Genomic DNA, 13269 nt, shown 5'->3' on the forward strand with positions numbered 1-13269 from the left:
ACTCCATGCTCATTATTAGAATGATATATGACATAGGACGATGTATAAGTTAATGAAAAATGCATGGCCTTTTTCCAACAATATATTGACAAAGCCTCTCAGGTTAAAGCTACATTAAGTGATTTTTTCTGACCATTAGAGGGTGACAGCAACCTCAACACATTTTGTAAATGCACACTGGAAAGCTACTGCGACGGAAGCCCTTAAGGACAAACCGTGTATAAAGGCTAATGGCTAAAATAAACGTACCTACGGAGAAATACTGTCGGTTACCAGTTTCGCTTTGCCATATTTTTCTCCCGCTGATGGTTACATGTCCCACAATGACAAGTGAAGAGGTAGGTAGCAAGTTTACTAGTTGAAAACGTTTACTCACTCGCTTCATCGATTCGCCATTACTTGGGCCGAATTTGACAACAAGCTTTAGGAAAGAGGTGAAAACAACAACACAGCTGGTCCGCGTGTGTGGCTATTTTCACACGTTATTTCAGGATTAGTTACAGGGTCTGAAATCGCTTATTGCAGGTTTAAGTTTGATGTTGTATGTTGAATGAGCATACATAAGGGTTCAGTGATCAGGCAAAAGCAGTCTTCAATTTTTCTTCTGGTTTAGACATGAAATACAATATGAGAAGTTTATGTCTAAAATCAAATATCCAACATTTGAAAAATGCCTACTCCCACAAAATGATTGCTGCTATGAAAGCAAACCACATTATGGGTTACTATATACTAAACCTATGAGTCATCATTAGACCTTTGCTTATAAAATAGTTGTGTTTTAAATCACTTGTGTTTCTGAAATACTGAATTTCAGGTGGCAATTGTCTCTAGGATGGATACATATCATTTTCTAATGAAGCCCCTCATACAGAGTAGAGGAGACAGGAGGTTCTGGCAGGACTCGACCCAGCAGACCAGCAGGGTCTTGTGTGTTGGCTCTAAAGGGAAGAGTCTTAACCACTCCTTTCTAACTCTCCACCCCCACTGCTGGAGATACAGAGACACTGGCCTCACAACCTGAACCCAAAAGGCCGTACAGAGCCCCACACACATTCAATAGTGTATCAACATTTGAAATTAAAAGGCACTTCTTCCCTGCTGTTTATGCTGACGAATCTCTGTAATTATTCCTGTCCTATCACAAAAACAATAAAAATACTGAAGCAACCTTTCTTCAATTCTTAATAAAAGCCAATTTACGATTGTTTTTTATTATTTTTTTATCATAGAATAATATGTGTTGCCAATGAGTGATTAAAAAAACATGATGACTCCTTCACCCAGACATGAGGACATCAGTTGTGGTCACGGTGCAGGTGACCACAGGCTGCAGTAAGTGATGCGACAACAACACCACATCCTTTTTTCAGTTCTTCACAATCAAGACAAACAAAAAGCCACAGGCTGTGAGTACTAAGCTAAAGTACATTGGTTCACTCTTCTTCCTTGTCAGCTACCACCACAACACTACAACATTAGTTTCAAGTTTATTTGCCATTTATATAAAAAAGCATTGGAATTCTTGATCACGAGCCTCGAGTTATTCAGCAAAAAAAAACACATGAGAAACACGATAGAAAAAGGACAGACACATAAGAAACAAAATAAAAGCATGATAAAACATAAAACATATGCAGCATGCATTGTCAGCAAAGTGCGATAGTTGCTGTAGTTAGTAAAGTGCAGTAGTGCTATTCATTTAAAAACCGGACCGCCTCTGGGTAAAAACTGTTTACAAGTCTATTTGTACAAACTCCTTGCTTACCCGTCTGTCTGGGCAGCGCTCCCAGCGGTAGCGTCTACCTGATGGTAGCTGAGTGATAAGGCCACTGCCTGGGTGGCTGGGGTCGGTAATTATTTTCTGGGCCCTATCACGGCACCTCTTAACATAAATATCCCTCACAGATGGCAAATCTGTTCCAATAATTTTCTGTGCTGTTCTTACAACCTTGTCAATAAGCTTACGGTCCTCCTCAGAGCAACTTCCATACCAAACAGTCATACATCCTGTGAGGAGGCTTTCAACGGTGGATCTGTAAAAATTAACTAATGTCTTGGTGGTTACACCAGACTTCTTCAGACATCTCAGAAAATAGAGCCGCTGCTGAGCCTTCTTGGCAACAGCAGCACCGGTAAGTGACCATCTGAGGTCTCTGGATATCTGTACCCCTAAGAATTTGAAGCAATCCACTATTTCTACATCCGCACCAATGATGTTAATAGGAGTGTGCACTCCCCCAATCAACAATGATTTCCTTTGTCTTGGTGACATTTAAAGGACCAATATGTAATATGTTTACTGTACTAAATCATAAAATGACCATGATATGTCATCAGAGATTAAGGAAACATGCTAAGTTGAAATACTGGCTTCTCCAACAACAATGCTACAGCCAGTATGTTCTCCTTTGAAATTTCCATTCCGGAGCGGAACGTCTGTTTGTGTTTTGGCCTGTGTGATTCCCCCCACTGCCCATTTCGACACCCCGGGTTGCCAGATATGAAACAAATTGGCACGCAAACACAGCGTACTGCAGCCATGGAAGCAAGCAAACGAACTGGATCAAGTGAGATGGATTCTACCCGACCTAAAAAGCCTCGTCCTCTTTCGAAAAAGCTCCATGACCAGAGCCGTGGTAAAATACAGGTAAATATTGGAGATGCATTTGAAAGATGGAGACTGTGAACATATCTTATCCAACATTTACTATTCTGATGCTATGAGCTGCAGCTAATGGAAAATGCTACCGCTAACAAACTTGACTAAACACAAATCAAGTAACATAATCGGAGTATGGAGTTATATTAATCAAGCTGGCAGAAGGCAGGACACATGAACCGGACACAGGACGTCGGAACCAGACGCCAAATGAGGACTAAACGACGCGATTACAACCTGCACACACACTGGATATGAGGAACACCATGGTCTGCTGACAAATGTAAGTCACTATGATAGTTTCATTCCCTTCTGTACCCCCACTCTCTCTGGCTATGTACCGACAAAGTGAAGCTAATTTGCTAGGCTAGGTTACATACTGTAACTTAGTAGCTGTACAGGAGCCTGACCGGAGTCTCCAGTCTGCCGTGTTGCAGGGGGCCGGGGAACGGGAACTTCAAGCCGAACGATTCGCGGGGCTCCCGGGGTTGTCTTTCTGTTTTCACCTGGCAACCTGCGTGAGCTTCAAGTCTGGGGAGGAGGGGGCGGGGGGAGACAACTCTCCCCAGTATTTACCTCCGCCAAGGAGGTTATGTTTTCGGTGCCGTTTGTTTGTTTATTTGTTTGTTTGTTCGTCTGTCTGTTTGTCTGTTAGCAGGATTACGGATAAACTACTGGCCCGATTTTCATGAAACTTCGTGGAAGGGTGTAGCATGGGCCAAGGAAGAACCCATTACATTTTGGAGCGGATCCGGATCCGACTCACGAACAAGCAATAATAGCACGAACCTTGGCGGAGGTCTGCACTCTCTGAGTGCAATTCTAGTTTGAATTTGGACTGCAGTACCCATTTTAAACGCTGGGTGTCATTGTTACATATAGGTCCTTTAAATCAATGTTATTGTCAGTGCACCACTCTGTCACTCTCATAACCTCCTGTCTGTAGAAGGATTCATCGTTATTCTGTATTCTTCCTATCACAGTTGTGATCGTTTGATAATGCAATTCATATCATGTTTTGCAGTGCAGTCATAGGTGAAGAGTGAGTATAGAAGTGGACTGAGTACGCACCCCTGGGGTGCACCTGTGTTTGTTACCACCGTAGATGAAGTGAAGCTGCCTATTCTCACTACTTGTTCCCTCCTGTTAAAAAAATCTAAAATCCAATCACAAATGGAGTGGCATAGGCCCAGGGCTCTTAACTTGACAACTAGTTTGCTTGGTACAATTGTATTGAATGCAGAACTATAGTCAATAAATAACATTCTACAATAGACATTACATCTGTCGACATGTTCCAGCACAATATGCAGTGCAAGTGAAATGGAATCTTTAACGGATCTGTTTGAGCGGTAAGCAAATTGATAAGAGTCCAATGACTGAGGAATTACAGATTTAATGTACAACATGACCAACCTGTCAAAACATTTCATAATTACAGATGTCAGAGCCACTGGGCGATAATCATTCAAACAGGTGATCTTAGGTTTCTTTGGTACAGGGACAATAATTTATATTTTAAAGCACTTAGGAACAGTAGAGGATCTTAAGGAAAGGTTGAACACTTCACTGAATACAGGGGCCAACTCAGAAGAACATAATTTTAAGGCACAGGATGGAATGCCATCAGGCCCTGATGCCTTGTGAGCATTCACATTCTTAAAAACCTTTCTCACTTCATGCTCAGATAACTCAAATTCAGTACAATCAATAAAATCAGTAGTCCTGTCGAGATGGGAGGTGTCGATTGATGGATCATCGCTATTCTTATCAAAGCGGGCATAAAAAGAGTTCAGCTCATTTGGTAGTTATTATTAAATTGAAAGAAAATTTGGCTGCCATGGGAATGAAAATTAAACTGATTTGCCAAATTACAGGTCAAAGTTAGACTGATGGAGATTTTTTAATAAATGGAAGACAGCCACACTGATATGCAGATTTATTAAAAGCTCAATTTGTGACTTCAGTGGATTTGCACTGATGGAGATGCTGCGCCCTCTCATGGTCAAAAGGCAGAACGACTTTTAAAGTCTTACTTCAAACATGTCTGACTCTGGCCCTCTCTGCTGGGTATAATGAGGTACTGACCAGATAATAACAGCAAAAGGTATTGCATCTGTATCCAATATTATATCTGTTGGTATCTGACTGGATTGGTAAAGACAAAACAATAAAGATGTGATGTAGTCAGACTTATATTGTACTGCAGACACGCTGAATGAGTGTGTCCTTATCTGAGATACTTCTTACAAGTCAAGTCACATTTATTTATGAATGTGGTCAATTGTGAATTCAGAAAATAAAGCCATAAAATCAGATAAAACAAAAGATAAAAAATACAGAAAAAGTACATCCTAGACTTTAAGAAACAGGGGTCAGAACTTTGTGTATGTGTGACTGCATGCGTGTTCATGTGCAGGTGGGTATTTGTTTAGTTTCCAGTTGATACATAAGATCAAGGGAATTTAGATGGAAACATTTGGTCTGTAGAGAGTTAAGTGGTTTCATGAATGTGAGAACATCAATGCTCAAATCTGAGGCTGGAAACTGCGGTTTCCAGTTTCCATGTTTCCTCTATTTTGCATTTTATCTTAATATGATATATGGTATATATTTTTTATTGTAATGATGTTAATGTATGCTGTTACTGATTTACCACCATGTTTTTTTTTTTTTTTTTACAGTTAACTGCATTAGAAATAACTCTCTGACTTGAATATGTCACGCTTGACAATGTTTAAAATGCATTGTTTTTCTATACAATTGTTGAACTAAATGAAACGAAACAATAAAACTTAACTAAACACAGGGGATTTGCAGAGGGCTGTAAAATGCCACAAAGTCACTCACGACTATTAGATTAGGTTGAATAAATATCTGCTTACTTGAGGAGCATGATGTCATTCCCGTATTGGACACCATCATAGGAGGGGTGTTTGTATTTCACTACATCGTATCTCATTGTTTTCTCATTGACTCTCTTGAGGTCGTGGGTACCAAGAACAACACTCATTTTGCCATATCCCCTGAATAAATGATCAGTGAGAGTTTGTCAATAGTTTTTTTCATGTAATGTGAACCAAAAAAATATTCATCACTTTTGAAAATATTTGCTGTATGTAACATAAAGTTGTGTTTACTCTTTAAATTTGTGATTTGATTTACAATCAAAGTAATCAAAGATTGCTTGTAGAGGAAAAGTAACTCACTCTAGGTCGCAGTGGGCAGCAGTGACTACAAACTCTTCGCTGACAAGGAATCCTCCACAAACATGGTTTCCATTAAACTGCACTGATGCCATGTACAGTAATGACTTCTCCTGGGCCTTTTCTCCATTTATGATTTCACTCCCAAGTGCTGAAAAGAATGAAAAGATAGATAAATTAAAGAAAGGAAGATAAATCATAAAGAGTTCATGTAAGCCCAAAACATAAATTCTTATCAGTTTTTCCTCCTGAGAAAGTCTTACCTTTTTGTCCCAGACATGTCAGAACATGAAAAAGCAGAAATTTGTACAAACCACGCATCATGCAGGCAGGACACTCAACCTGGTCTCATGGTGGTGTCAAATAGATCCTTATATACAGCAGAGTCTGCCTTGTCGTTCCCATCTAGATTATATTATATCTGAACTCTTACAGCCACATCCTGTCTGTACCTGTGCAACTCTACAGTTAATGTCTTTTAGTGAAGATAGTGAGGTCAGTGGAGAGATGTGTTGTCACTAGACATGGGACGATATGAAAATTTCATGTCACGATTATCCTGGCCAAAATAATTGCGATTCACGATATTATCCCGATAATCATCAAAATATGCTTAAAACTCTTAAAATGGCACTAAAACATACTGGAATCACTTTACCTTACATTTTGTTAAGAAACAAATATTTTTATTACATCATAGGACACATCTGTTTTTTTGTGAACATCCTTTTTAGTGAAAAACAAACAAGGACAGATTCAGACTCTCGCCAACACCCAGCAGGTAATCACAATGAGAGAAAAAAATCCATTAATAAAAATAATCTACCTATCAACCTGATATCCAAGCATTCACATGGTTCAATTAGTTATGTGTTGTAAATGCACGGTAAATGAATAACTTGTTTTGTTTTCAGATCACACAGACAGAGGTACAGCAAGGACAGCAGAATGAATGCAAAAAAACAAACAATCAAACAATCTTAAATAAGGTAATCATAAATTATAAGGTCCCCCTGCATAAATAAAGGATAAATAAATAAATAAAAAATAGCAACATTGTGTGAGTCTGTTCTTTAAATAAAATAAAATCAATAGGACTGTACGTTAGTGAGCTAGACAGCTTTTTCAAGTCACTCATGAGGATATTCACGCTCGTGACGATATTCACGATTATCCCGATAATGGAAATTCACCAAGATAAAATTATCTTGAGTGTTTTTATCGCGATAAACAATAAAATCTTATATCCTCCCATCCCTAGTTGTCACATAAGATTTCCAATGAAATTGTGACTATATGTGACTAAAACAACTGCTTGTGGTTCTGGTGGCTCAACAGGCTGAAGCACAAATCATGAAGTCAGTATGTCATGGGTTCAACTCAAAGTTCTGTCACATCTGTCACACTCCCTTCTTCACTCTCTCTCTTCATTTGCCATCCACTGGCTGTCTGACAAGGAAGAAGAGTGAAACAATGTACCTTGCTCACAGCCTGTGGCTTTAGGATTTTAAGGCTGTGCATGGCCTCGCCCCTAGTTATCATAATGAACTTTTGATCCCGTGTGCAGTCTGAGTTCCTCAGGCATTTCCCCTCAGACTGTTCCTGTGTCCAGGTCAAGGAGTAGAGGTGACCGGGCTTTTTCCATCAGAGCTCCGTGGCTTTGGAAAGGCTTGCCTGCTCAGGCTGGCAGAGTCAGTATCATCTTTTAAATCACTCTCCAGAAACGTACTTTTATCTAAGGCCTATTTATAATCTTTGGCTCTTATTTGTTTTTATTCTTGTTGCCTTGTCTGTCATTTTATTTTATTTACCTTGTCTGTTTTACTTTGTTTTCATTTTTAAATACTAGTGCAGTGCCCGTTCAAAACATGCCTGTTCGGAATGGGCCGATTGCTTGGCCTCCGGTATTGCTGCTTGCAGCTTTCTCGAGAACCGCTCATCCAAACAACTTCACACTTGACACTGCACTTCCAGATGCTTGCTTTGAGCCCCGCTGCTGCACAGAGCGCTGTTCGCTTGTTTATTCAAAGTTTATTCATATTGAACGTTTTTTTTATCACCTCTCTGCCTCATTGAACTTCTGTTTTATTGATTTATGTCATTTGTCAATCTTTTGTTTGTCTTGATTGTGAAGCACTGAAAAAAGGATGTGGTGTTGTTTCACATCACTTACTGCAGCCTGTGGTCACCTGCACCATGACCACAACTGATGTCCTCATCTCTGGGTGATGAAGGAATCGGTTCTGTTTCATGCACCCCAAAAGATTAAACTCTTCAAAGATGGTAAGGCTATCCAGGGTGTCCTGTTAGACAAACCACAATAGTAAATTGGCTTTTATTAAGAATGGAAGAGGTAGCTCAAGTACTTTTATTTATTTATTTATTTTTTGTAGTGATAGAATACAGACAGAATAACACAAGATTCGTCAGCCTAAAGAGCACGGAAGAAGCGCCTTTTAATCTAAAATGTTGATACACTATTGAATGTGTGTGGGGCTCTGTACGGCCATTTGGGTTCAGGTTGTGAGGCCAGTGTCTCTGTATCTCCAGCAGTGGGGGTGGAGAGTTAGAATGGAGTGGTTAAGACTCTTCCCTTTAGAGCCAACACACAAGATCCTGCTGGTTTGTTGGGTCGAGTCCTGCCAGAATCTCCCATCTTCTCTACTCTATATGACACCGAGTAGCAAATCTCCAAGCTTCTGCTTGACTCTCGTCCCACTACCTGTCCGTTGGACCCAATACCCTCCAACCTCCTGCAGGCCATTTCGCCCACACTTATCCCTGCAGTCACACACATCAACTACTCACTTACAACAGGTGTGTTCCCCACTGCTTTTAAGCAAGCTCAGGTTACCCCGCTGCTAAAGAAACCTACACTCAACCCATCTCAGGTTGAAAATTACAGGCCAGTTTCACTCCTCACCTTCCTTTCCAAGATACTTGAGCGCACAGTCTTTAATGATGTCTCTGAATTCCTTTCTGAGAATAACCTGTATGATCCTAACCAGTCTGGCTTCAAATGCAGACACTCTACAGACTGACAGAGAGACTGCGCTCTTGTTTGTAGTGGAAACACTGCGATCAGCTAGAGCTGCTGGTCAGTCTTCTGTTCTAATGTTGCTAGACCTATCGGCTGCCTTTGACACGGTTAACCACCAAATCCTCCTCTCCACACTCGCTGAGCTTGGCTTCTCAGGATCTGCTCTCCGCTGGTTTGAGTCCTACCTCTCAGGGAGATCTTTTAGAGTGTCTTGGAGAGGGGAAGTGTCTAAATCGCACTGCTTGTCCACAGGGGTACCTCAAGGGTCAGTGCTTGGACCCCTTCTCTTTTCAATATACACCTCACTTGGTGCAGTCATCCGCTCACATGGCTTCTCATACCATTCATATGCTGACGTCACCCAGCTCTTCCTGTCGTCCCCGCCAGAAGACCCCACAGTCTCGGCACGGATATCGGCATGCCTCGCCGATATCTCGGCATGGATGAAGGAACGCCACCTTCAGCTTAACCTATCAAAGACTGAGCTCCTTGTCATCCCAGTCAGTCCCTCTATACAACAGATCAGTATCCAGCTCGAATCAGCTCAGCTCATTCCTGCAAAGTCTGCCAGAAACTTGGGTGTCATGATTGATGACCGACTAACCTTTAAGGAGCATGTGGCTTCTGTTGCTCGGTCATGTCGATTTGCCCTGTACAACATCAGGAAGATTAGACCCTACCTGTATGAACATGCAGCACAACTCCAGGCTCTTGTAATATCACGCCTTGACTAATGCAACTGTTTACTGGCAGGGCTCCCGGCATGTACGCTCAAACCTCTGCAGATGATCCAGAACGCGCCGGAGCGTCTGGTCTTCAACCGGCCCAAAAGAGCACGTCACTCTGCTGTTCATATCCCTCCACTGGCTCCCAGTTGCTGCCCACATCAAGTTCAAGTGCTTGATGCTCGCCTACAAAGCAGCAACCAAAACGGCTCCCACCTACCTCATTCAGGTCTACGCTCCCTCCCGCTCATTACGCACTGCCAAGGAGCGGTGCCTGGTGCTGCCACCACAACAAGGCCCTAAGTCTCTAGCCAGACTCTTCTCTTCTGTGGTTCCTCGGTGGTGGAATGAGTTACCAAACTCCATTCGATCCACAGAGTCCCTCTCAATCTTTAAGAAAAGGCTAAAGACCCAGCTCTTTAGCGAACACCTTCTCACCTGATGGACTGTGTAATTAATAAATAAAAAAAAAAAATAATCTTTATCCGCCTCTATGCACTCTATGCACTGCCTCATGGCAACTATGTCCGGTCGGACTAGAACTTTATGGCACTTACTCTCGTTGTTCTGTCCTGACTAGATCCTTGCATGTGTACGTCGCTTTGGATAAAAGCGTCTGGCAAATGGGAAATTGTAATTGGAATATGAGGGGTTTCATTAGAAAATGCGATGTATCCATCCTAGAAACAATTGCAACCTGAAATTCAGTATTTCAAAAACATTGATTGATTTAAAAGCGAGTCAGAAATAAAACTATTTGGAATAAGTAAAGTTTATTATGCATTGGGTTAAGCAGCAGACATTGACATAATTTCTCAGATACTACAATACTTCTGCATACAATAGAAGTATGTTGAAACAAAGCTTCTAGTGTAAGACTAGTAAACCTTGCATGCCTTTTTCTTGAGAATCTCTTTGATCCAGGGTAGGAATTTTGATATCTCTGTATAGACGTTGGGTACATCTGGGTAGTCACAGTTGTCACTGTTGTTGAAAGATACAATGCCGACTGCTTTCCCATTGCACACCAGAGGGCCACCAGAATCACCCTATGAGAGAAAAAACACATATTAATTTGTTCATTCACACCAGTTGACATTTCATATTTGTAGGGAAAAGGAATACAACACACCTGACAAAATCCTTTTTTTGTCTTATATCCACCTGCACAGATAACATTGGCTGGAAGGGTGAACTGATGCCATGCCTCCTGACAGACTTTCAGGTCGATGGTAGACACATCCACGACTAGCAGGTCATCAACAGTCGTACCGCCAGTTTCATTGTGTCCCCATCCAGCTACAATGCACTTTGTGTTGGCTTTGATGATTTCATCCTGACTTGGAAGTTTAATTGTTTTCAATGTTTCGCTTAGTTTAGCTTTCATAGACAGCTAGAAACACACAAAATCAAAAAGTAAAAATTTAAAACTAGAAGGGCTTAATGTCACAACAAACTTCTTCTATCCATCTAGAAAAAAGATCTCAAGTCAGCACATCTTTAGGGTCAAAGTCAAACAATGGCTGCAAGATAGAGCTGCAGAATGATTTATTTGAAGGTTATTGTTGGCAGTTAAAGTGTTACATGCAATGGTTGTTTAACTGAATAGTTATTTTACAACATATACAACGTATACTGTATATTATGATATATTATGATATACAGTGTGTATGTATATATATATATACTGTATATACTGTATATTGTAGTGATGTTAATGTATGCTGCTACTGATTTGCCACCATGTTTATTTTTACAGTTAATTGCATTAGAAATAGCTGTCTGACTTGAATGTGTCATGCTTGACAACGTTTAAAATGCATTGTTTTTCTATACATTTATATTTTTTACAATTGTTGAACTAAATTAAACTAAACAGAAACTAACTAAACACGAGGAATTTGCAGAGGACTGTAATATTCCACAATGTCACTCATGACTATTAGATTAGGTTGAATAAATATCTGCTTACTTTGAGGAGCATGATGTCATTCCCGTATTCGATGTCCACAAAGGAGGGGTGTTTGTATTTCACTACATCGTATCTCATTGTTTCCTCATTGACACTCTTTAGGTCGTGGGTACCAAGAACAACACTCATTTTGCCATATTCCCTGAATAAATGATCAGTGAGAGATTGTCAATAGTTTTTCTCATGTAGTGCCACAAAAAAATGATTCATCACTTTTGAAAATATTAGGCATATATAACATAAAGTCATGTTTACTCTTTGAATTTCAGATTTTTTTTTACAATCAAAGTAATCAGAGATTGCTTGTAGAGGAAAAGTAACTCACTCCGTGTCGCAGTGGGCAGCAGTGACTACAAACTCTTCGGTGACAAGGAATCCTCCACATACATGTGTTCCATCAATCTGCACTGATGCCATGTACAGCAATGACTTCTCCTGGGCTTTTTCCCCATTTATGATTTCACTCCCAAGTGCTGAAAAGAATGAAAAGATAGATATATGAAAGAAAGAAAGGAAGATAAATCACAAATAGTTAATGTAAGCCCAAAGTTTTCCTCCTGAGAGAGTCTTACCTTTTTGTCCCAGACATGTCAGAACATGAAAAAGCAGAAATTTGTGCAAACCACGCATCATGCAGGCAGGACACTCAACCTGGTCTAATGGTGGTGTCAAATAGATCCTTATATACAGCAGAGTCTGTACAGCCTTGTGGTTCACATCTAGATTACCTCATATCTGACAGTCACATCCTGTTTGTACCTGTGAAGATAGTGAGGTCAGTGGAGATCTGTGTTGTCACATAAGATTTCCAATGAAACTGTGACTATATGTGACTAAAACAACTGCTTGTGTTTCTGGTGGCTCGACAGGCTGAAGCACATATGTAATCAGTATGTCATCATGGGTTCAACTCAGAGTTCTGTCACATCTGTCACACTCTCTTCATTTGCCATCCACTGGCTGTCTGACAAGGAAGAAGAGTGAAACAATGTACCTTGCTCGCAGCCTGTGGCTTTAGGATTTTAAGGCTGTGCATGGCCTGGACCCTAGTTATCTTTCTGAACGTTTGATCCTGTATGAACCTGTGTGCAGCCTGAGATCCTCAGGCAGGAACCTTCTGACTGTTCCTGTGTCTGTAAAAGTCCTGAAAAGGGGATATATGTGTGTAAAGAAATACACCGACACGGGCTCTCTTCAGTCATGTAATGAGTGGATTTCCAGCAATAAAAAAATTACAAAAATCAGTCCTTATACACAATAACAACCGAACTTCATATGTATATCTCCTGAGTTTTACCTTCGTTGTGGCTACATTGCAAGCTAGTGTTGTTAGCATTTCTCAAGCTAGGTTCGGTAAATTTGGTCAGTAAAATAATGTGTAACTCAGTGAAAACATCAACATATTTTAATAAAAACAGTTCCTGAATAAGTTTGTAATGTGTTTCACCAATCACATGACTATGAACATCTTTAGGAAAGGTTTCATACCTGAAAAGGGGATATATGTGTGTAAAGAAATACACTGACACGGGCTCTCTTCAGTCATGTGTAATGAGTGAAGGAAAAGAGCAGCGTGCATCCCCTAGTTGAGCAAGCTCCAAGGTATAACACCCAATCTCAATAGAGAACAAGTTAAGGTATAGCTATTGGATAGTAAAGATAAA

At 40.5% G+C, this 13269-nt stretch overlaps 1 protein-coding gene and 1 pseudogene across 4 annotated transcripts in view; both read right to left on the reverse strand.

Moving 5' to 3' along the window:
- Positions 1 to 5547: 5547 nt before the first annotated feature.
- On the reverse strand, positions 5548 to 12296 carry LOC139919070 (granzyme B-like). 3 transcript variants are annotated; one of them, XM_071908660.2, is made up of 5 exons: positions 12178 to 12296; positions 11931 to 12078; positions 11606 to 11747; positions 10766 to 11026; positions 10454 to 10682 (listed from the first exon to the last, which is right to left on the reverse strand). In XM_071908660.2, exons 1-5 carry the CDS (start codon positions 12236 to 12238, stop codon positions 10512 to 10514), a joined length of 783 nt encoding a protein of 260 aa, XP_071764761.2. In that variant the 5' UTR covers positions 12239 to 12296; the 3' UTR covers positions 10454 to 10511. The 3 variants fall into 3 exon arrangements, 1 of the variants encoding a protein (XP_071764761.2); XR_011784987.2 differs by lacking the exons at positions 10454 to 10682; positions 10766 to 11026; positions 11606 to 11747; positions 11931 to 12078 and adding exons at positions 5548 to 5688; positions 5872 to 6019 and having other exon boundaries at positions 12178 to 12259; XR_011784986.2 differs by lacking the exons at positions 10454 to 10682; positions 10766 to 11026; positions 11606 to 11747; positions 11931 to 12078; positions 12178 to 12296 and adding exons at positions 5548 to 5688; positions 5872 to 6019; positions 6132 to 6259.
- A 28-nt stretch (positions 12297 to 12324) lies between these two features.
- Positions 12325 to 13269, reverse strand: part of LOC139919069 (complement factor D-like) — a 3082-nt pseudogene continuing 2137 nt past the window's right edge. The window contains exon 5 of the transcript XR_013505092.1: positions 12325 to 12364. The product of XR_013505092.1 is annotated as a complement factor D-like (transcript). The remainder of the gene's footprint in view (positions 12365 to 13269) is intronic.

This window comes from Centroberyx gerrardi, chromosome 9 (genome assembly GCF_048128805.1).
Source record: "Centroberyx gerrardi isolate f3 chromosome 9, fCenGer3.hap1.cur.20231027, whole genome shotgun sequence".
Taxonomy (NCBI): Eukaryota; Metazoa; Chordata; class Actinopteri; order Beryciformes; family Berycidae; genus Centroberyx; species Centroberyx gerrardi.

Excerpts from the sequence above, each read along its gene's own strand:
- LOC139919070 (XM_071908660.2), bottom strand. The coding sequence starts at position 12,238 with ATGATGCGTGGTTTGCACAAATTTCTGCTTTTTCATGTTCTGACATGT. Across the intron at positions 11,748-11,930 it reads GCTGCCCACTGCGACACGGA|GGAATATGGCAAAATGAGTG; the intron begins GTGAGTTACTTT and ends TCATTTATTCAG. Across the intron at positions 11,027-11,605 it reads ATGACATCATGCTCCTCAAA|CTGTCTATGAAAGCTAAACT; the intron begins GTAAGCAGATAT and ends GTGTGTTTCTAG.